The 20464-nt window shown below is 36.1% G+C and overlaps 2 protein-coding genes across 3 annotated transcripts in view; one reads left to right on the plus strand and one right to left on the minus strand.

Annotated features, from left to right (window-relative positions):
• Positions 1-20464, minus strand: part of LOC121380581 (polypeptide N-acetylgalactosaminyltransferase 5-like) — a 51728-nt gene that overhangs the window by 8508 nt on the left and 22756 nt on the right. Inside the window, exon 2 of the mRNA XM_041509460.1 lies at positions 68-221. Coding sequence (XP_041365394.1) covers positions 68-111 — 44 coding nt within the window. The 5' untranslated portion in view covers positions 112-221. The remainder of the gene's footprint in view (positions 1-67; positions 222-20464) is intronic.
• Positions 212-19601, plus strand: LOC121380582 (ciliogenesis-associated TTC17-interacting protein-like). 2 transcript variants are annotated; one of them, XM_041509461.1, is made up of 10 exons: positions 212-255; positions 4254-4555; positions 5096-5340; positions 8341-8427; positions 8835-8895; positions 10426-10529; positions 11081-11205; positions 11640-11716; positions 12629-12717; positions 14223-19601. In XM_041509461.1, the coding sequence occupies exons 1-10, from the start codon at positions 227-229 to the stop codon at positions 14469-14471; spliced, it is 1368 nt and encodes a 455-aa protein (XP_041365395.1). In that variant the 5' UTR covers positions 212-226; the 3' UTR covers positions 14472-19601. The 2 variants fall into 2 exon arrangements, with proteins under 2 accessions (XP_041365395.1, XP_041365396.1); XM_041509462.1 differs by lacking the exon at positions 212-255 and adding an exon at positions 2733-2904.

Here is a 20464-nt window from a genome sequence, read left to right on the forward strand (position 1 = left end):
TAATTACCGCTCTAAGTAATTTGTATGTGAAACTGTGACTATAGTAGCATATCTTATATATACTTACTTGGGCTGTACCACATTACTTAATGTCCGGCGAAGTGGAATCATGTCACTAACGAACTGGTTGAGGTGGTGCAGTTTGTACCCCGCCTCATATCTCTCCCTGTCTCGAGGGGAGAGGCTGGACGGGTCGATGTTCACTGGTCTTCCTCCGTAACCTCAAATGTACATAGAATTAGTACATACATACGCGTGAGTATCATTAGAAAAACAAAGAACCCAGCATCACGACCAAAATCGTGTCTACAATACTGGCCCGCAGGAACTGGGGGGGGGGGGGGGGGGGGGGGGGCGGCGGCACATGCTCCCATTTTGAGCCTTTTTTTTTTTTTTACACATTAATGTTTGCCATTGTAACCAAAATTTGATTATATAGTTTGTACCCGATCCGTCAGTGCCCACCCCCCCCCCCCCCCCCCCCCCCCCCCATGCCCAAAGTCGTTCCTACGGGCCTGCAATACGAAGTGTTGCTTGCCTTACTGGTTTACGTCAGTATACGATACGTACGTAGATATGGTGTCATAGAGGTATGACTAACGCAACAAAACATCATGTCCATTACCATATAACAAGACAGAAATGATACACATTGAACATTCCTGTGGAAAGATATACAATAAAATACATAGTAGTTCGCTTCTTTAAATCTGTTTCTACTAGTCTATAATTCACACGTGATACTTATATGGACACCATTTTAATAACACACTACTAATCAGAACAATGTTACTACAATTTGTGTCTGTATATAAAAAGTAAGTGTTGAACTAGAAACCACTCTGATGTCCAGTTCAACACTTATTTTTTATACATATATTACAGATGGAATATTTATAATAATCTTGGAAGATGCTAGCAGCCAAAGGGTTAAATAATGTATTATTTATTTCACCATCTAACAGTGGGAAGCAATGTATTATTTCCGGAATTTGTCATTCCCCGCTTCCTATGCCTCCGAATTCACTATAATTCGGACAGGACAGCACTCACCAGGATATGATATGTTACTATGAACCTTGGCGTGACTCTGCTTATTCAAAACCCTTCCCTTGCTGAGTACGTGAAAGTCTTGAACAATTATTTTCTTGCCCAGCACATTTGGTTTGTTCACCACTTCATAGACACGAATCGTCTGCTGATCTTGGTTGGCGGGAAGATTCTTGAAAACTGAGAGAAGCAGCACAAAAGTCCACAAGGCGCAAAAACACAGAAAATATTTCACAGATGGCGCCATTTTAACATCTATGAAACTCGGACACCACGATTACTGAAACTGGCGGGAATAATGTAATGGTTTGTGGTGAAAGAATTAATTAGTTTCTTGCTGGAGTCTTTCATTTAAATACACAAATAATTACTGTTTGTATTTTCAAATAATTGTTAATCTTTCCTTCTCAAAATAGTACAAGAAATAGTTCAAGAAGTGTCAAAATATCAAAAAGAGTAAGGAAAGGATATTTAATATTACATAGTTTGCAGACGAAACTCTTTAAATGTTTTGCGGTTTAGATAACCTTTTACAATGGTATTATGCCATTTTACTGTACCAATAATTATAATGTAAAAACAAGCTATGAATTAAAATAACAATGCATTTCCAGTTTAAAGCTATTTTACAGTATTTGAAAATAGGATTAAACTCCAAACCGCGTTACGACTTCGATTAATGTCTGTCGTATATATGTACGAATTACAACCAAAGTTTGTAACTGATGTTTGTTGCTGGCTTATTGACAATTCGCTTAGAATAATTCACACTAAACATACGTTTAATTATCTTTTTAACTTTGCAAACCACTTTAAAATAAAACCACTTGCAAAGCAATGAGAACATCCTCTTCAAAGCCCTTGACCCGCACATTATTCTCCTCTGTGTCCATAACCAAAACACCACGAAATAAATACAAAGAGGTAATGTAACTACATCACGAAGCTGTTTCCACACATAGTATGCACGTGTCGTCATGAAATCCACATGGGTGGATTAAAAAAGAACTAAAGTATATACTGAGTGAAGCCTTTAGTTGCAACACGTGTTCAAGTGGACATTTCACAATGGGGATGCCCCAATAAACCCAATATGCGGCACAAAATAGTTCTGGTCGAAATATTTAACATTAGGATTAGTCCACCAAAGACAATGACCTGTGCTGTGCTTTCTTTGATAAAAGATAATTATTGTTGTTCGTTCGGAGTAGCGCTTGCGCTAGTCTAGGTGGCATCAGCGAGTTTCCTTTCTCACTTTTTATATGTTTAGATATACTAGTAACAATATATTAGACACAAACCGCGCTGGTTTGTCATTGATCACCAGTGGTAAGGGATCGCTTGATGCGCGGTCGGTTTGGGATCGATCCCCGTCGCTGGGCCTATTGGGTAATTTCTCATTCAAGCCAGTGCATCACGCCTGGTATATCAAAGGCCGTGGTGTGTGCTATCCTGTCTGTGGGATTGTGCATATAAAAGATCCCTTGCTACTAATAGGAAAATGTAGCAGGTATCCTCTTTAAGAATATATGTCAAAATAAACAAATGTTTAACATCCAATAGCCAATGATTAATATATAAATGTGCTTTAGTGGCGTTGTCTTATTTTCCTTATTTTATAATGACACAAAGTCACATCAAACTGAGTCCCAGAAGAATTAACTCCCCTGAGAACAAGCTCTTTAATTGTACGGAAGTAAATATTTCCATAGTGACAGGTCGTGGCGGCCATGTTTTGTTTTTGACAGGCAAATTTATCAAATTTTATATCTGCAGGCGTTTAACTATACATAATTGGATGTGTTTGTAATTTGCCTTGTCATCATAAGTCATGAGTGCTGACATACCAAGCAGGTAAAGTTAAAAAGAGGCAAGATGCAAGCTGAACACTGCAAGTTCAGTTGCAATTCAGGCTCGCTAATGGTAATCATTTCACAAAATCGCAAGGCGACTGTCACAGAACGGTACTGAAACGCGCAGTGGTTGATTAAAATAAAACTCTAACCTATTCGTCTAAAAGATAGCGGGAGAAGACGAGCATTATATAGTCAGGGTTTATAAAGCAAATCAAATAGGCCTATACGGAACAAATTCTTAGTTCATGAGACAAAAATGTTGCCAAAATTAATGGAATTATATAAGTTGTAGAAGCATCACGAGGAGTATACAGAGGGTATGCCAACATGTTTAATTACAAGATCTAGTTAGGGTTTATAAAGCAAATCAAATAGTCTTATACGGAACAAGTTGTTAAGTTTATGAGACCCACTGATTTGAAAACATTCAGGATTATGCTGAGGGTATACGAAATGATTCGGGTGAATTACGAAGTATGCCGGAAACTAATTTAAATATAAAAATTTATATAAAATTCGTTTCAAGACAGAAAAAGCACGTGATGGTATAGCCATAAAATCTCTTTATACTAGTATACAATCCAGAGTTTATTACTGCACTTTTCCCCCTGTTTTTTTAATGTTGAAATAGACCAACAAGTTTGCCTATTGCATAAATAGTCTCACCCGATATTTTTAGAATTTGTATGCTCCTGAATAAGGCTATAAAAGGCGAAGTGTAATTGATCGATATTTAAATTGTTATTTATAGATGATATGTCACCTGGATATGGGAGTCCACGCAATGCTGTTAGATCTACTGGTAGACCAGTAGAGCTAATTTTAATCAGATTGTACCTGTCCCAACACGATAATACCATGGCACATTGTTTTCATGATTTACAGTGGGCATGAAATATTACTGACATTCCTGTTTATGAACTTGGACTGCCAAATGTTATTAAAGTTTGGTATAATGCCATGTTTAAAATTGGCATATTTCAGGGCTTCTAGATTGTGGTAGTTCCACTCCCATGGCTAGTGGTATTCAGTGTTGGGCTTGTAAATAACTACTATAACTTTCCCGACGGCTAGTGGAAACAAAACCTTTGTCAAATGCTGTCAAATTTTTAAGCTCTATCTCCTCCTTCAGGTGACATATTTGATCATTGTAATATTAGTAAAATTGCACTTATTTAAAGTAGGACTAGTGAATTTTTAATCATGGCTAGTACATTTTTAAAATCACTGATCCCATGGCAAGTGGATTGTTATAAAATTCTAGAAGACTTTCATATTTTAATGTATATATGCTCATACTGAGTTTGCATGTGATGAGGCTTAAAATGTTCATCACCTACATTACAGTCAGAGTCAGGAGATGACAGACAATGAGCCCGGTGTTCAGAATCCTGCGTCCACGGAGAATGTGCCGAGCATTCCGGAGGATGAGTCCCAAGCTGAGGGTCAGGTGTCTGCCCCCAGTGACCAGGATGTTGACTACGCTGAGCCGACAGATAACGAACAGAGCGACGAGAATCTGCTGACCGCAGGCACTGACCAGGCTGGTCAAGATCTGGTGATGTCTGATCAGGAGCTGGTCACAGATAACGAACCCGTTCCACTGCCCATACCAAATGAGCTGGCTTTGAACTTCATCAGTTCCATTGGTTTGTCTGCTACACTAGTTATTAGCTTCTTGCAGTAGATTTGTATTGAATAAGGTTTAAAATATTGTACTCCTTGCAGTAGATTTGTATGGAATAAGGTTTAAAATGTGGTACTTGTTGCAGTAGATTTGTAATGAATAAGGTTTAAAATATTTGTATTGAATAAGGTTTAAAATATAGTACTTCTTGCAGTAGATTTGTTGTATTGAATAAGGTTTAAAATATATTACATTTTGAAGTAAATTTGTATGCAATAAGGTTTAAAATGTGGTATTGCAGAAGTAGGATTCATGGTAGTTACTCATTTTCACTTTTTTCTACAACAGTCAGTCAGAAAAACAAGTAATGTTATGCCATAATTACAGGTCAACATTAATCAAATTTGATTTTACTGCAGTGTTTTATGAAATATCTTTATTTCAGTGATCTTTTTAATGGAAATATTCAAACCATAATTACATTCTTTTAACAATTTAAACATTATTTTTGTTAAATTTTCTTATAAATTGATAAAACATTTTTCTTCTTCTTTGTTTTAAGATCCAAAAGAAGACTTCAAATATCTGATGTTCAGCGACCACTTGGTGACGGTCTCGGACACGGGAAAGGAGCTGGGCGAGTTCTCGGTGTCGATAGAACCGACCAAGTATCACTGCAAGGACGCGTTTCTCGTCCACGCCAACAGCCACGGTGCCGTCGACAACGTCCCGTGTGGGACGTCCATCACATGTTACGTGTCACCGCAGCTCGAGACACTGGATCAGCAACATCATGAATATGTTAAGGTTCGCTTACACAGAAATATTTTTCTTAGAATATATACTCAAATATGTGCATTTGAAAACAGTTTTATAAAAAAAAAATTCCTATCTTTTTTATATTAGGTTGACTTCCATACTTCAGTGTGTATATATGATCATTTTAATTTTTTTTATTTAAATTGTTTTTTTTAACAGGTTTTGCTTACAAAATGTGTCGAGGGCTTAGAGAATCATGCAATCTTACTTGCCAAGACAGCTGTTCACATAGCTAAAATTACAATCATCACTATTTGCATAACCTTAGATAAAATCACAATCATCACTATTTGCATAACTGTAGACCATGCCAATCACTGGGTTCCCTTGTTTATTATGAAATCTGGTCACCAACATTAATTATTGTTCTGATACTCTTTTTGTACAAAATGTGTGTTGTATATTAACACTGACACAGCCAGGTTCAGCAGGGGACAGTATTTCATGCGAACCTTTATTCGATTACTCAACTTTAAATTTAACTGATCTGCCAGGTGGTTGGTTTTGTGGTGAGCTGCATGTTAGACGTTCTTATTGTTAAAAGTTTCAAGCTGCAGAAGGCACCTGATTCCAATGCAGTTTTTTTTTTTTCATAGATAATTGATTAACTTAAGCAAATATAATTCACAGTCTATGATTATGAAATATTATCCCTTGGTTGAAATTCATGAATATTTTTAATTTATTTTTATTATTTATTTATTTGTTTTATTATTTAAAAAAATTAGTTTATTGCCCCAGAAATATGTTATCATAGTGTCGGGGTTGAGGCCCTGAATTCACTACCTTACAAAGTACATAGTAAACAATCATTTCAAAAAGTTAATCTACAAATAATGTACATACTAAAATATGAAAAAAAGGAGCAGTGACAAAAGTGGAAATTAAAAAAAAGATTGAAAGTAAAAAAAGTAAAAATGAAACGATAGATATACTTCCAAACTGGCGTCATACTTAAATATATATATATAACAAAAGTACTAAGTGTTACAAAAGTACTAAGTGTCTCTTCAAAAAAAGAAACGCAAAAGGGTACAAATGGGTTATAACTCCGATTTTATGTTTCCTACCGGTTCATGCTTTGTGAATATAAGGTCATTGCATGTCCCAAACACATTCCCACGGTTGCATTCGATAAAACGCAGCTACTGTACAATAAAGTTCCAAAATGTGAATATTCGCAAAAACGCAGCCACGTGCGTTGTCTGCACGTGCAACATGAACACCGACAGTATAAAAGTGCAGGGTGTTCGCTTGCCTGGCCTCTGTATCTGGCCGACAGTTGACAATCCAGGACATGCCACGTCTCAGTGAACCGCAGAGAAACAATGCCATCGGCCGACTAGACGCAGGCGAATCCAGAACGGCCGTTGCCAGGGCATTCCATGTGTCCCCAAGCACCATCTCCAGACTGTGGGACCGTTACCAGCAACATGGATCAACACGTGACCTCCCTAGATCCGGTCGACCACGGGTCACTACCCCCGGGCAGGACCGCTACATCCGGGTACGCCACCTTCGGGAACGATTGACTACTGCCACCTCCACAGCCGCAGCAATACCAGGTTTGCGCAGGATATCCGACCAGACCGTACGGAACCGCCTACGTGAGGTAGGAATTCGTGCCAGACGTCCAGTTCGAGGTGTCATCTTAACACCACAACACCGTCGACTCCGACTGCAGTGGTGCCAGATTCATCGACAATGGCCTCAACTGCGATGGAGACAGGTGTGGTTCAGTGACGAGTCCCGATTTCTGCTCCGATGTCATGATGGAAGATGTCGCGTGTATAGGAGTCGTGGTGAACGTTATGCGGCAAACTGCGTGCAGGAAGTGGACAGATTCGGCGGGGGTAGTGTCATGGTGTGGGCAGCCATCTCACACACTGGCAGAACTGACCTGGTCCACGTGCAGGGCAACCTGAATGCACAGGGCTACATTGACCAGATCCTCCGGCCACACATCGTTCCAGTTATGGCCAACGCCAACGCAGTGTCCCAACATGACAACGCCAGGCCTCACACAGCACGTCTCACAACGGCTTTCCTACAGAACAACAACATTAATGTCCTTCCTTGGCCATCGATATCACCGGATTTGAACCCAATTGAGCATCTATGGGACGAGTTGGACCGACGCCTCCGACAGCGACAACCACAGCCCCAGACCCTGCCCGAGCTGGCAGCAGTCTTGCAGGCCGAGTGGGCCACCATCCCCCGGGACGTCATCCGTACTCTGGTTGCTTCAATGGGCAGGCGGTGCCAGGCAGTTGTCAACACACGCAGAGGCCACACCCGGTATTGACTCCAGATGACCTTGACCTTGGTGCTGTGTCCTATCACTTACTCACAATGGACTAGAGTGAATTGTGAACAATCCTGCAACATTTGGTAATTATTGGACTCACCATTCAATAATTAAATCAATTCTCCAAATGTTACGACAATGTGGTTTTGCGTTTCTTCTTTTGAAGAGTATATATATAACAAAAGTACTAAGTGTCTCAGTTATGACATCCTAAAATGTTTAACATACAAAGCGAAAAATACATATACATGTATTACAAAAACTGTTTACATACAGAATTCGACGACAATTGGTTTCCAATTGTTGTCGAATTCTGTATGTAAACAGTTTTTGTAATACATGTATATGTATTTTTCGATTTGTATGTTATCTTTGATAAAGATTTTGATACCAGTTTCATTTAGTGTACTCTTTTGTAATTTTGATTTGTATATGTAATATTGTACATTAACAATTAATCAATTTATAAATGTATTTTGACTATTTATAATTCCAAATAAAAGTGTTTCATGAATATTAATCAACTTGCACTAATATTGTTACAATTAAACATTTTATCAACTTTGAACATGTATAAAACATTGATGAAGAAATATGTTTGCAATAATAAATAGCAAATTGTTCATAAATGAAAACGTTAGCCAATGTTTAAAGTAATATAGAATTTGATTTGTTTCCAGCTTGAGAATTGTCCCCTTGACAGAAAAACTGGTATTATTAAAACGGAAGAAGGCTTTATTGTTAACAGAATCATTACTCAGGGACAGGTAAGTTTTCTTCTGCTAGAAAATACTCTGTAAGTACATGTAATTATTTGAAAACAATATACCGGTACTATTGCCAGCTTAGCTGCCTACTTTTTCTCTTGTTTTTTCTTTCTTATCTTGTTTGTTTTTTGGGGTTTTATTCTCCATTAAATCTGAGTAAATGCTGTTGTAGATGAGAGGGGGTGTACTTTTTACTTGCTGTGTTCAGTTTAAAACATGAAAAAGGCTGGGTGAACCTGCAATTTGATGATTGGTTGTACAGAAAAATGACACTAAAACACAAAATCATTTAATTGACCATCTAGAATACACTTGTAACAGAAATATTATGTCAAAACAAGACTCATTACATTGCACTTTGTGACTATGTGTACAAAAATACTAAGGTCTATGTTTCTATCCTCCAGGATGTTCAACGGACTTCGAAAACATGGTCACCTGAAAGCATGAAAGGGTTTATTTCAGAAGGTAAACAACTTGGGGTTTGTTGTTAACGAGGACAGTTACAGTTCTTACTAACAACTCTTCTTATTGATACCGTTGGAGATTTTAACATTACAGAGATACTAACTGCACGCATCTTTGAGTCTTATGGGGCAGGGTGTAGCTAAGTGGTAAAGTTAACACCTAATGTGCGGTTGGTCTATTGTCCGAACCAAATTGTTAACAACTACGAAAAATTACTCTCCTACCTTTAATTGCCGTTAGATTTCCTGCAAAGTTTGTTCAGACAGAAATCTTGAAAAAACCATTACGATGACACAGATTCCACATACCAAATGATAACTATGTCACCTATATCGACTTCGCTGAGAGCGCATAGGGCAAAAAGCATGTAATTTTGTTCCAGCTGCCATTTTGACTTTATGGAATATTCTTCAAGAGGGTTGAAAAGATAGGACTTAATCTAACAACGTCATAACATGTTATGATATAAAAGCAAACGTGATGACGTCATATTATTTATTATTATTTTTTATTATTATTATTTTTTTTAATGATACCACTAGAGATCATTGATTTCATATTAATTGTGTCACATACTTTGGAGGCTTTCACCCCTCTTGAAGAGTATTCCATAAACAAGCAACATGGCAGATGGCAGAAAACTGTATGTATTTTTCCCTATGCAATCTCAGCAAAGACGATATCGGCGACATCGTTGCAGTCTCGTGTGTGGAATCTGTATATTTGTAGTGGGTTTTTTTTGTGATTTGTGTCTGGACAAACTTTGGAGGAAATCTAACGGCAATTAAAGGTAGGAGAAAGAAAGAAATGTTTTATTTAACGATGCACTCAACTTAAAGGTAGGAGAGTAATTTTTTGTAGTTAACAATTTGGTTCGGACAATAGGATCGATCCCTGTTGGTGGGCCCATTAGGCTATTTCTTGTTCCAGTCAGTGCACTACGACTGGTATATCAACGGCCGTGATATGGGTTATCCTGTCTATGGGTATGTGCATATAAAAGATTCCTTGCTACTAATGGAAATATGTAGCATGGTTCCTCTCTAAGACTGTCAAAATGACAATTTGTTAGACATACAATAGCCAATGATTAAAAAAACCCAGTGTGCTCTAGTGATGTTGTTAAACAAAACAAACTTTATTTTTTCAGTAACTCCATGTCCAGTACCAGATATTGTCCAAAACAATAAAAAAATTAATTTAAAAAAATACTGATATATAAGGTTTTTCTTATAAACAGTACATTCTTTGAAAGTAGGTAATAACTAAAATATGTTTTGTTGGGTATCATTTTCAGAAAACATTGAACTTTTCAGCACTTCATTCCTTCAAATAGTATCTAAAGTTCATGAGAATAATCTCTAACGAAAACTTATGTACTATTTTATATGTCTTGTTTCAGGCTCTGGTCATTGATTGTTTGATTCATCCATCCATCCATTCATTCATCGATCTATTCATTCATTCTTTCTTCTGTTCATTCATCTGCTCATTCATCCATTCATTCATTCATTCTTTCGTTCACTCCAGGCTCCAACCTGCTGCTCCACCGACTGCTAATTGAGAAGACGCTTCCCGATGACATGCACTTTATATCCTTCGACTCAGATGCAAATCTGTGTGATGCCACATACGTGAGTTTTAAAATAGTAACAAGTAAGCCTTGTGCTTGTTCTCTATATGTCTGGTTTTCTCTGTCAAAATCATATAATCATTATGCCTAATGGTGATATTGTTTGTTGTATATGAAGCCAATTAATTTAATTATTTCTGCTTGCATTTTGACTGCTAGCACAAATTGAGTTGTTGAGGTTTAAGTTCTGGGGCAATGTAACAGATCATATTTGATCTTAAAGCTTGAGTTATGATCTTTCCAGTGATATCTTTTAATAATCTCCACCTTTATAGGTTAAATATGTGCATGACATTTGTAGGAAAAGGCGTACACATGCCCAGTGTTTTAGATTCAACTTTTTTCGGAAATGTTATTACCTATATGGTTAAATATATTTTGGTTCATATCAATGTCTTACATCCCACTAGAACAATGGTACGTAACAATTCAGCGTCATACAGCTTGCTAAAGCTTGTGACAGTTGAAAATGATTTCACTCGGGACATAAACATGATACGAAATGGAAGCTTGTTTAATATCCTATAATTATGTTTTGAAAATGCTTTGTAGCGAGGTCTCAATGAGCGAACACAGACAGTCCAGGGAGTAGAACTACCAGTGATAGGGATCGAGAGAACGATCAACTCTACTGTCGACCTACCCACAACGTGGCAGTCATACTTCATGTCTGATTGGTTTGTTTTCTTTTCATTCTTAAATTTCTGATAGGATATTATTACCAGCCGTCTTCCTTGAAACCCCAAAATAATATATTTAATGCTTTTTTGGGGTTACTTTTTGTTAGAGTAAAATAAAAGTAATTGTATTTTATGGTAGCTAAAACATTTACAATTTTAGCAAATTTAGATAAGTTATACAAGACACTAATATTTCCTGATATTAAATTTAAAGAGACTGTTCCAAAACACTTTGGTGCAATTGTTTTGCCGCTGATTAACTGATAACCTTGCTACAGTTTTATGCCTCTTATTTGGATTTTGCTAAATTTTAAGATCTCTAATATTTTATGATTTACAGTATAGCCAATTTGTTTATAGATAGGAAATACACTACTGTAGACTTGTTGAAAAATACAAAATTATTATTCCTTGGTTTATTTTTATTGCAGCCATTTGACAAACAGAGTGCAAGTTGGGTCTCCAGTTACAATGAAACTGGCCGAAGTGCCTGAGCTGATTGAGAGAGGTTTGTATCACGATTTTCACAATACCTTACTGCAATCACTATATACATTGGTACGGTGATGACTAGATACATTTTTATATCTTTGATCAGTGACCTAAAATAAGTGACATAAGCACCGTCTCCACTCCTTTATTTCAGACTTTATTTTAAATTGAAAACTCTTTAAATTGTTACTTTCAATACAGTGTATAAATAATCAGGGTTTCTGCCAGAGGGTAAAATGGGTATGGTGCCATACCCAAATTTTTATTTTTTTAAGTTAACATTTTGACAGAATTAATGACACTTGTATGATTGTATGATTTTCTTAAGCCTAACCCTATATGTAACCCTTTTTTTTGTATGGAGGAGGGCCCCTGTTGACTGTGGTTGCATTCAGTAACATAGCGCAATACCCAAACATTTCTTTCTGGCAGAAACACTGATAATAGAGAACTACATATGAGAGTGGTATAAATCTTGCACACTATAAAAAATAAAAAATAAAAATTTGTTTTATTTAACAACGCCACTAGAGCACATTGATTTTCACTATAAACAAGTGCAATAAATAACATGGGGAAAACAACTGGTATGTGGTTCCGTATTTTTAAAATATCACCTTTGTATATTGTGCTTAACAGAAGTTTAATTAAATAGCACAACTTACTTCATCTGGAGAGTTAGTAGAATTTTGTGGAATTGGCGGAATGCTGAGCGTCCTGGCTAGGGACATGACGTCATTCTGGTGAACATGAACGACACACATGTTCAATAAAATAAACAACTTATTGCACTGTCAGAATGTTTTTATTACTAGAGTAAGATTAAATAGGTATGTAATAAAAATAACATTTTGTGACAGGCTGAAGAGTCAAACATATATTTATTTGTGAAATGGAGTTTAGGAATTTCTTCTTGTTTATTCTACAGACGAGGAGCCACCGAAGCCAGTATTTACGAAACAGCCGCTCAACTGGGAGGAGGATATGCAGATGTATTCCAAGTTCCTTGACAGAAAGGTGGGTTTGTTTTAGAATAATTGTGTAACTTGCCTGTTGCAGAGGGGTGAGATGTAGCCCAGTGGTACAGCGCTCACTCGATGCACGGTCGGTGTGGGATTGATCCCCGTCGGTGGGCCCATTGGGCTGTTTCTCGTTGCAGCCAGTGCACCACGACTGATATATCAAAGGCTGTGGTATGTACTACCCTGTCTGTGGAATGGTGCATATAAAAGATCCCTTGCTGCTAATCGAAAAGAATAGCCCATGAAGTGGAGACAGCGGGTTTCCTTTCTCAATATCTGTATGGTCCATAACCATATGTCTGACACCATATAACCGTAAAATACAATGTGTTGAGTGCGTCATTAAATAAAACATTACTTTCGCTGTTCAGGAGGAGCTAACACTGTCACTTCCCATCAGTCCCCTGATACCATTTCAAGGAGTCATATTTAGCTCCCTTCAGCATATGAATGTATATGGTATCAATATGGGTAATGTATTAAATGGCTCTCCATAATCTAAATTAGGGGCACAATTAATAATTCTGCTAAAAACAATTTCACTGCGAGGTCTGCAAATAATTACATGGATTGAATACAATGACTTTAGCTAGTTGCTTACAAAGTAGTTGGAGGGTGTTTAATGTTGATCATATGTTATCTTAAGGAGATTGTCAAATCATTTATCCATTAACCTTGCCAGTCTGTAGCTGTGTCTTTGCAAGTCCATGTAATAAATAAATGGCACATCTAGCAGAATATTATTATAAAATAGCTGACACTTGACCATAGTTCCAGACCTCCCTATGAATGCCCTTGAGACTAGTTAAAGGAACATTCCTCAGTTTGCTGCCATTTTTAAGATGTTATTGACTAACAGAGACTTTTTAACGATTGTAATTACGTTGTGTACATACCAAATATATTTTTCTGCACAAAATATTAGTGGCTTTATATTAAATGTGTTTCTGATGTTCTAATATTTGTACTAGAGTAAATTTCATTTTTATTTCCTAAAATATTTTTTTTCCGTACGTACGAAATTATTTGAAGACAAAATCCAGTATGAGCTTCTTACAAATATTAAGATGAGCAGAAACACATTGAATATACAGACACAGATATTCTAAACAAGAAAATATATTTAATGTGTACGTTTACTTGTAGAAATATTTTATTAGTCGGAAACATCTTACAATGCAGCAAACTCAGGAATGTCCCTTTAAGGCAAATAATTTTTAGCTGGTCTTAGCATGTGAATTAAAATTTTAAAATGGTACTACAAAATTATTAAATAGCAAACCTGAATATTGTAATGTCTTGGCTCTCCACAATCTGAGTTAGGGGGGCAATTAATCAAACCCCTCAAATTTGTTCATGGTAAGGTCTGCAGTCCTCATCAGCTCAATAAAGAAATCGGCATCAAGAAAATGGTTAAAATATTGCCGTTCTGTAAAACATTGTGTAAGAGAAACAATTACTATAAATAATTTCTGACTGAAAGTGAATTCTTTGTTTCAGGAGGAGTTGAAGAATGACCACGCCGTGTATATGCACCACCACCCCGAGCTCAAGGCGCTGCTGGCAGACTTTTTACAGTTTCTCTTGCTACGGAAACCCGCCGATGTGATATCGTTTGCCGCTGACTACTTCTCTGCGTTTTCAACAACAATGCCTTCTCAGTCTCCGTACCTCGCATCGAACGCGTCGACGCCATTCCCAGCAAGTAGGACTAACACAAACATCGAAAAGTTGAAAAAATCGAGATAGGATAAAACAGTTAGCTATGGGAGATATATAAGAAATGATTTCATATGTAGTATATTTTACAGAAGAGAGGTTGTTAACTGTTATTTATATATAAAAAGCAAAGAAACAAGTGGCGATCTCCTTTGTCTTTTGTCGGTCTCTATTGTTTGTCCTGAGTGCAGCATTTTGATAGATCATAACAGTTGAAATTTTTATTGTATATTTCTTGTTACTGGTATTTAATTAAATGAATGAATTTTTAATAGCACCCCGGTATGAGAAGAAAGAAAAACACAATTTACCTGACTGATTGAAGCATTATTTTATTTAATACACAGATTTATTATTAAAACATTGAATATTTTCATTTGAAACTGGCAAATAAGATTTATTAAAAACTTGTGTCTATAACTTCTTCGTTTTTTTAAACATTTGTTGAGGATATTTTTATTTTTTTAAAGGTGCAACTAGTGTTATAAGAACAAAGTAAAGATGGAAAATGTCATTATTTATTAACAGTGTTTGCCATTACCACAATCGCTTCAAGTCATTAATCATTTAGAATATCACAGACTGCAGTTTTCAAAGTTCTATAGGTCAAAGTTACTCATTGGGGAATTTTATTTCTGTTCCTACTACATGGCTGATGTGTTTTAAAAAAGTCAAATACCAGACTGTGATATAGGTGAAGGCCATTGCAGCAGTGTGGATGTGAAGCATCAAAAGTCTAAGAAGTTGAACCTCGTGGAACCGAATAGTTGAATTTCAGTGACAATAACGTTATTTGGTTTCAAACTAATAGACATTGGGACCTCTGTCATTGGACTGGAAGTCACTGTACTGGAAAACGTTATAAATATAATATAATGTACAAGATAATGTACTCCCCAAATAAAATGGCTTCTAGAATCACAAGAAATTACTACAAATATATATGTTAACATCATAAACATTTTTGAGAATGTAGCCTAGTACTTGACCACACAACTAGCTTTAAGCAAATGTAGGAAGCAAATTTAATATTGTTAAATGGAAGGTATAATATGTCGTTCATGGTGTCTTCATAAGAAAAATAAATTCCATACATGTACATTTAAAAAAGCATATTTTACAAATGAATATTTCTGTTGCAAATATTTGTACTAGGTTGTCATAAATATGATAGTGTTGTTCGTAAATAATTAATATTGGTGTGATACACAGCATACTGCTTTTAATTATTTTAAATTTTAATTATTTTTTTTACAAGCAAAAATTCTAATAAGGATTTACAGATGTATTTATTTTTGGTTATATATTGGATTTCCTATGTGACTTTATGACTCGTTATCTATTTACTAATTTATTAGTTAGAAAACATGATGCATTTTTGTTCCACTGATTTTGATGTATACTGTGATTAACAGTTACATGAATATGGACACAACACTCTTTGACAGCATTCAGGTCTAATAGAAAGGAAAGTCATATCTGTTTAACCACACCTTAGCACATTTTAAATGAGAGAGAGAGAGAGAGGGAGGGAGAGGTTTGGAAAACGAGAGGGAGGAAAGACAGTGCGTGTGTATATGAGAGAGGGAGGGGTGAGAAAACCTACCATCACACATTCTGAACATTACAAGACAGAACAGTACATAACATGGCCTTTGATGTAAGGTCCATCAAAGAGATTTTTTGAATGAGTTTTTGTAATCAATGGCTATTGAAACAAAACAAAAAAGCCCAAACGAACAACATCAAACTATCCACCAAAATACCCCACATCTGTTTCTGAATTTAATATGTAGAATTGTACAGTTATTTATTTATTTTTAAATAAACAATACTACTTCTTGTTAACATAGAGCTAGCCTTTAGAAGCATTTTATGTGGCAAAAACAAAAGACTTTGACTGTACATATGACACAAAGTCTGCCCAATAGCTGGCAGGGTCCTTTCCCAGCATAAAATACTGACCAGTGTTTGTGTTTTGGTTACTGTTGCAGCATATATGTGTATGTGTATGTAATTTTGTATATATGATGTATGTACTTTTGTCTATATGTGTGTGTTTTATAGTCACTCTGGACAGTGGCAGAGTTTGAGTCATTTGTGATGTGGTAATACATGTTAAACAAATATTTAAATCGGGGCATGTATCCCCTGTAGCATAATGAATATGTACTCCAGTACCCCTATATTTTTGTTAGTCTGATCTTGTATTATAATATTACATTAGTTGCTCAAGTCTTTATCCCACAAACAGCTGGTGATTGTTTTCTATATTTTTACATTTATTGTAAAGTGGACATATCGTATGTATTAAATAACAAGCTTCTGCCTCGGTTTTAAGACCCCAGTTTTAGCAGTATTCGTGAGTCAAATAAAACTGACAATCTAAGGCAGAAAGTTGTTATTGTCTGTATGTGTATATAGAAATAGGAATATATGTCATGAATGTTTATTTATCTTGTTTGTTGTTTTGTGTGTGAGTTGAAATCGCACAAATTGTTGACTGTGTTAACCCATTTTTAAATTCTTATAGATTTTTTGATTGGTTAGTAGTGGACGTCTTATCAGTGCCTTGGCCAGGCTGCCAAAATATACAAAGTAGATTTATGAAAATATGTCGAACACAGGTTCATACTGCAGTTGAGATACTGAAGACATGAGGCTTTAAAAAAATGTGGTTATGAGAACCCAACATTATTTTTTTGACCCTTTTTTTTTCAATGCATTTTTTTCTTTTCTGACTTAAACAAAATAATAATATGTACCCGGTAGTTAAAAAGAGTACATACATATTTTATTTTGAGCAGAAGGGTGAATGTAGTTAAAATACAACTTTGTTTAACAAGCTGATTGACCCAATCTAAAAAGAATTAGTTCTTCTTGGAACCCAATTTTTTATTTGTTTTATATACCTGACTTGAAAAATACATGAAACATTCCTCTCAAGCTAAGACTTGTTGCCTTAAGTCAGTAAATGTAAGTTTTTTCATGCAGTATTTAGTTTTGCCATTTAGTAAGTCTACTGCCATGTGATCCTGTTTTTACAGCATTAGATGTTTTATGAGACAATTATCAACATTATCACACATGTACAAAGAGGACACCTTTTATTGACACCCCACCCCCACCCATTCACCCCAAAAGTTTGCAAAATAAAATATTGATCTTTCACCCAGAAGCTTTCTTTACTTTTGTTTATTTCATTATACATACTGGAAGTTCTTCTGAACTTTCAGGATTTCTACATTAAATCTTTTTATTAAAAATAAGATGATAAATGGGCATGAATTGGCACTGTGCCATGTGCAATTTGGACTTTTTTTCAGGTTTGGTAGGAAGGGCGACATTAATTTGTAACTGAATGTTTAAAGTAATCATTAAGTCCTCCTCCACATACCCCCACCCACCCACCCCACCCCCCTGGAAATGGTTTGTAGACTTGTGATAATGTTGAGACGATTACAAATGAGGCATTTGTTTTGTTTCCTTGTGATGTACCTTTTTAGCATATCCCCATATTTTGAAATATTAATGTCAGTATAGTGATTTAGAAAAGGAATTTTATCTTGGCTTTTGCTTAAGACAGTTGCATTCAATGTGATACAGTGTGTATTTATTTTACTTATATGTGTGTGTGTGTGTGTGTGTGCGCGTGCGTGCGTGCATGTCTCTGTCCATTACATGACATTTTAAATATTTAAGCTCTATAAGAAACACGGACCTGTGGTTAAGGGGAAAGGAAATGAAAACACCTGAGCACATTTCTAGACCACTGCTGTTTAGTGTCTGACAGAGAATATTACTAGAGAAACTATTTATTTACAGAAACTATTTATTTACAAGTTATTTCAAAACATACCCAACAAGTGAAAATATTCTATTTCTTACACATCCTAAATAAAACCAAAAGAAGGTTTAAACTACATTAAACGTCTTTTCCAACTAAAACACATGTTCGACTCTTGCATTTCAGTTTCATGTTACTTGCATGTCACAGAGCTATCAATTTTGATCAGGTTTCTTGTTTTCATTGGATGGTGTGGTTGTAAGGTCCAGACCATAACCTTGGAACAGCCAGTCGTATGTCTTAAAATGATAAAATAGACGTGTCTGTGTGTGTTATCATTAATAACACATGATGTTGTATTAGTGGGTGTGTAAGAAATAGGGTTATGTTGACACTTAATCTAGAGAGTGAGATAGGAAGCCTACTAGTGTCACATTGATTATTCCTACCTAGTAGCAGCAAGGGATCATTTATATGCACTATTGGGACAGGAACAAACCTGGTGGGTCCACCAAGGTGACTGAACTTAAGACCAATCCCACTTCAGGCGAGTTTGATTTGGGGTCACAGTAAAATTTCATAGGAAACGAATATTTGTTTTATGGGCTCACCTGAGGTCTTATGATCAAACCTCGGTTGACCCATTCTCTAATTGTTTTTGTTTTTTTAACTCTCTCACGACCCATGACTGGTATATCAAATGACATGAGATGTGCTGCCTTATTTGTGAAAATGTGCATATTAAAGATCCCTTTCTACTAATGGGGAAAATGTGAGTTTCCTCTAAAGACTGTATCTTAGAACAATCAAATGTTTGTTTATCCAATAGTGGATGATTGATTAATCAATGGGCTCTAATGGTTTCCTTAAAAAAAAAAAAAAAAAAAAAAAACTTTAAGCTTGTATCATCGTTCCCCAACATAATGTTTAATCATTGGATGTTTCCCATGTTTCAGAGGGTGAGAGAAAAAACATTTTTCTGTGACAGATTAGCAGCAAGAATTGTTTATATGCAAATTCCCACAAACAGGACACAATATACCACAGCTGTTGATTACATTTGTGTATCACTGGAATAGAAAGTAATCCAGTGAGAGTAATGATGTCATTTTCTAAAGCAAGAACTTTATATTAAATTATTAGTTTTCCATTATATCTAATACATAATAAATTTTGAGCTTATAGATTTCATTTTCTTAATATTAGTGGTTTCATCTAGGGTTATATATGGAGTCCAGCATGAACCCACATGACGTCTGGTCTAAATACTAGTAATCTGTTTGTGGTGTTTAGTTACGTTTCTCGTGTTATGTTGCTGTTTTGTTTTGTTAATGGATCTTGGACATAAATAAAGTGATATTTTTCTGCTGAAATCGAGGGATTTTTCAATTCATTTCAATTGAGCATTGGTTTTATTGTCGCAGATTATGTATTATATCTGCTTCTAAGTCAATGGACATTTCCACACAAGTTCAAATCGACACACACCACCATGCCTTCATCACTCCTACTTAAAGGGTTTGTCAGAATAATAATTCTAATGATTACAATACGTCTCTGCTGCAAAGTGTGGAGACAAAAACAAAAAAAAGAGAAAGGTTTCTAGTATAATTTCTTTATTTGCCTTTTGTTTTACAACTCATCAGATGAATACATAATATACTAAAAGGCAAAAGTTATTGTGACACACAAAAGACGGATACTTGATGATACATTTTTACTGCTGTGTATGAAACATTATAACATGGAAAGAGAAATGTCCGAAGGTATGGAAACGAGCAATAGTCCATGAAAAGAGCGCACCTGCCATATGCAAATGAGCCACATCACTAGATGGGGTCCAGAGCGAAGTTCACAGTCAGTAGCGAGAGTGTCCACCTTCAGCATTGATACAGGCCTGGCACCGTCGTCTCATTGAGTCCACTAAATGCTAGAGAAAGTTCCTGGGAATGCCATTCCAGATCTGAGGAAGGATCAGCCGGAGTTCTTGGCGAGGGGTTGTCACGGGTTGGTCGGCTGCTATGGAGGCGGTCATTGACCTGGTTGTTTTGTTGATACCATTGCCATAAGTGCCATATGGTGTTTCTGTGGACGTTGAATTGATGTGCGACGTCACGCTGCGAGGTCCCAGATTCAAGCATCCCTAATTTTCACTGAGGCGTGGCATGACGAATTTGCATCAAACAGTTCACTAATGGTGTTTTTCTGACTTCTGTACTTCTGAAGGCTGCGCAGA

The sequence above is a fragment of the Gigantopelta aegis genome, chromosome 9 (genome assembly GCF_016097555.1).
Source record: "Gigantopelta aegis isolate Gae_Host chromosome 9, Gae_host_genome, whole genome shotgun sequence".
Taxonomy (NCBI): Eukaryota; Metazoa; Mollusca; class Gastropoda; order Neomphalida; family Peltospiridae; genus Gigantopelta; species Gigantopelta aegis.

Excerpts from the sequence above, each read along its gene's own strand:
- LOC121380582 (XM_041509461.1), top strand. The coding sequence starts at position 227 with ATGTACATAGAATTAGTACATACATACGC. Across the intron at positions 11,717-12,628 it reads GCCTGAGCTGATTGAGAGAG|ACGAGGAGCCACCGAAGCCA; the intron begins GTTTGTATCACG and ends TTTATTCTACAG. Across the intron at positions 12,718-14,222 it reads CCAAGTTCCTTGACAGAAAG|GAGGAGTTGAAGAATGACCA; the intron begins GTGGGTTTGTTT and ends TCTTTGTTTCAG.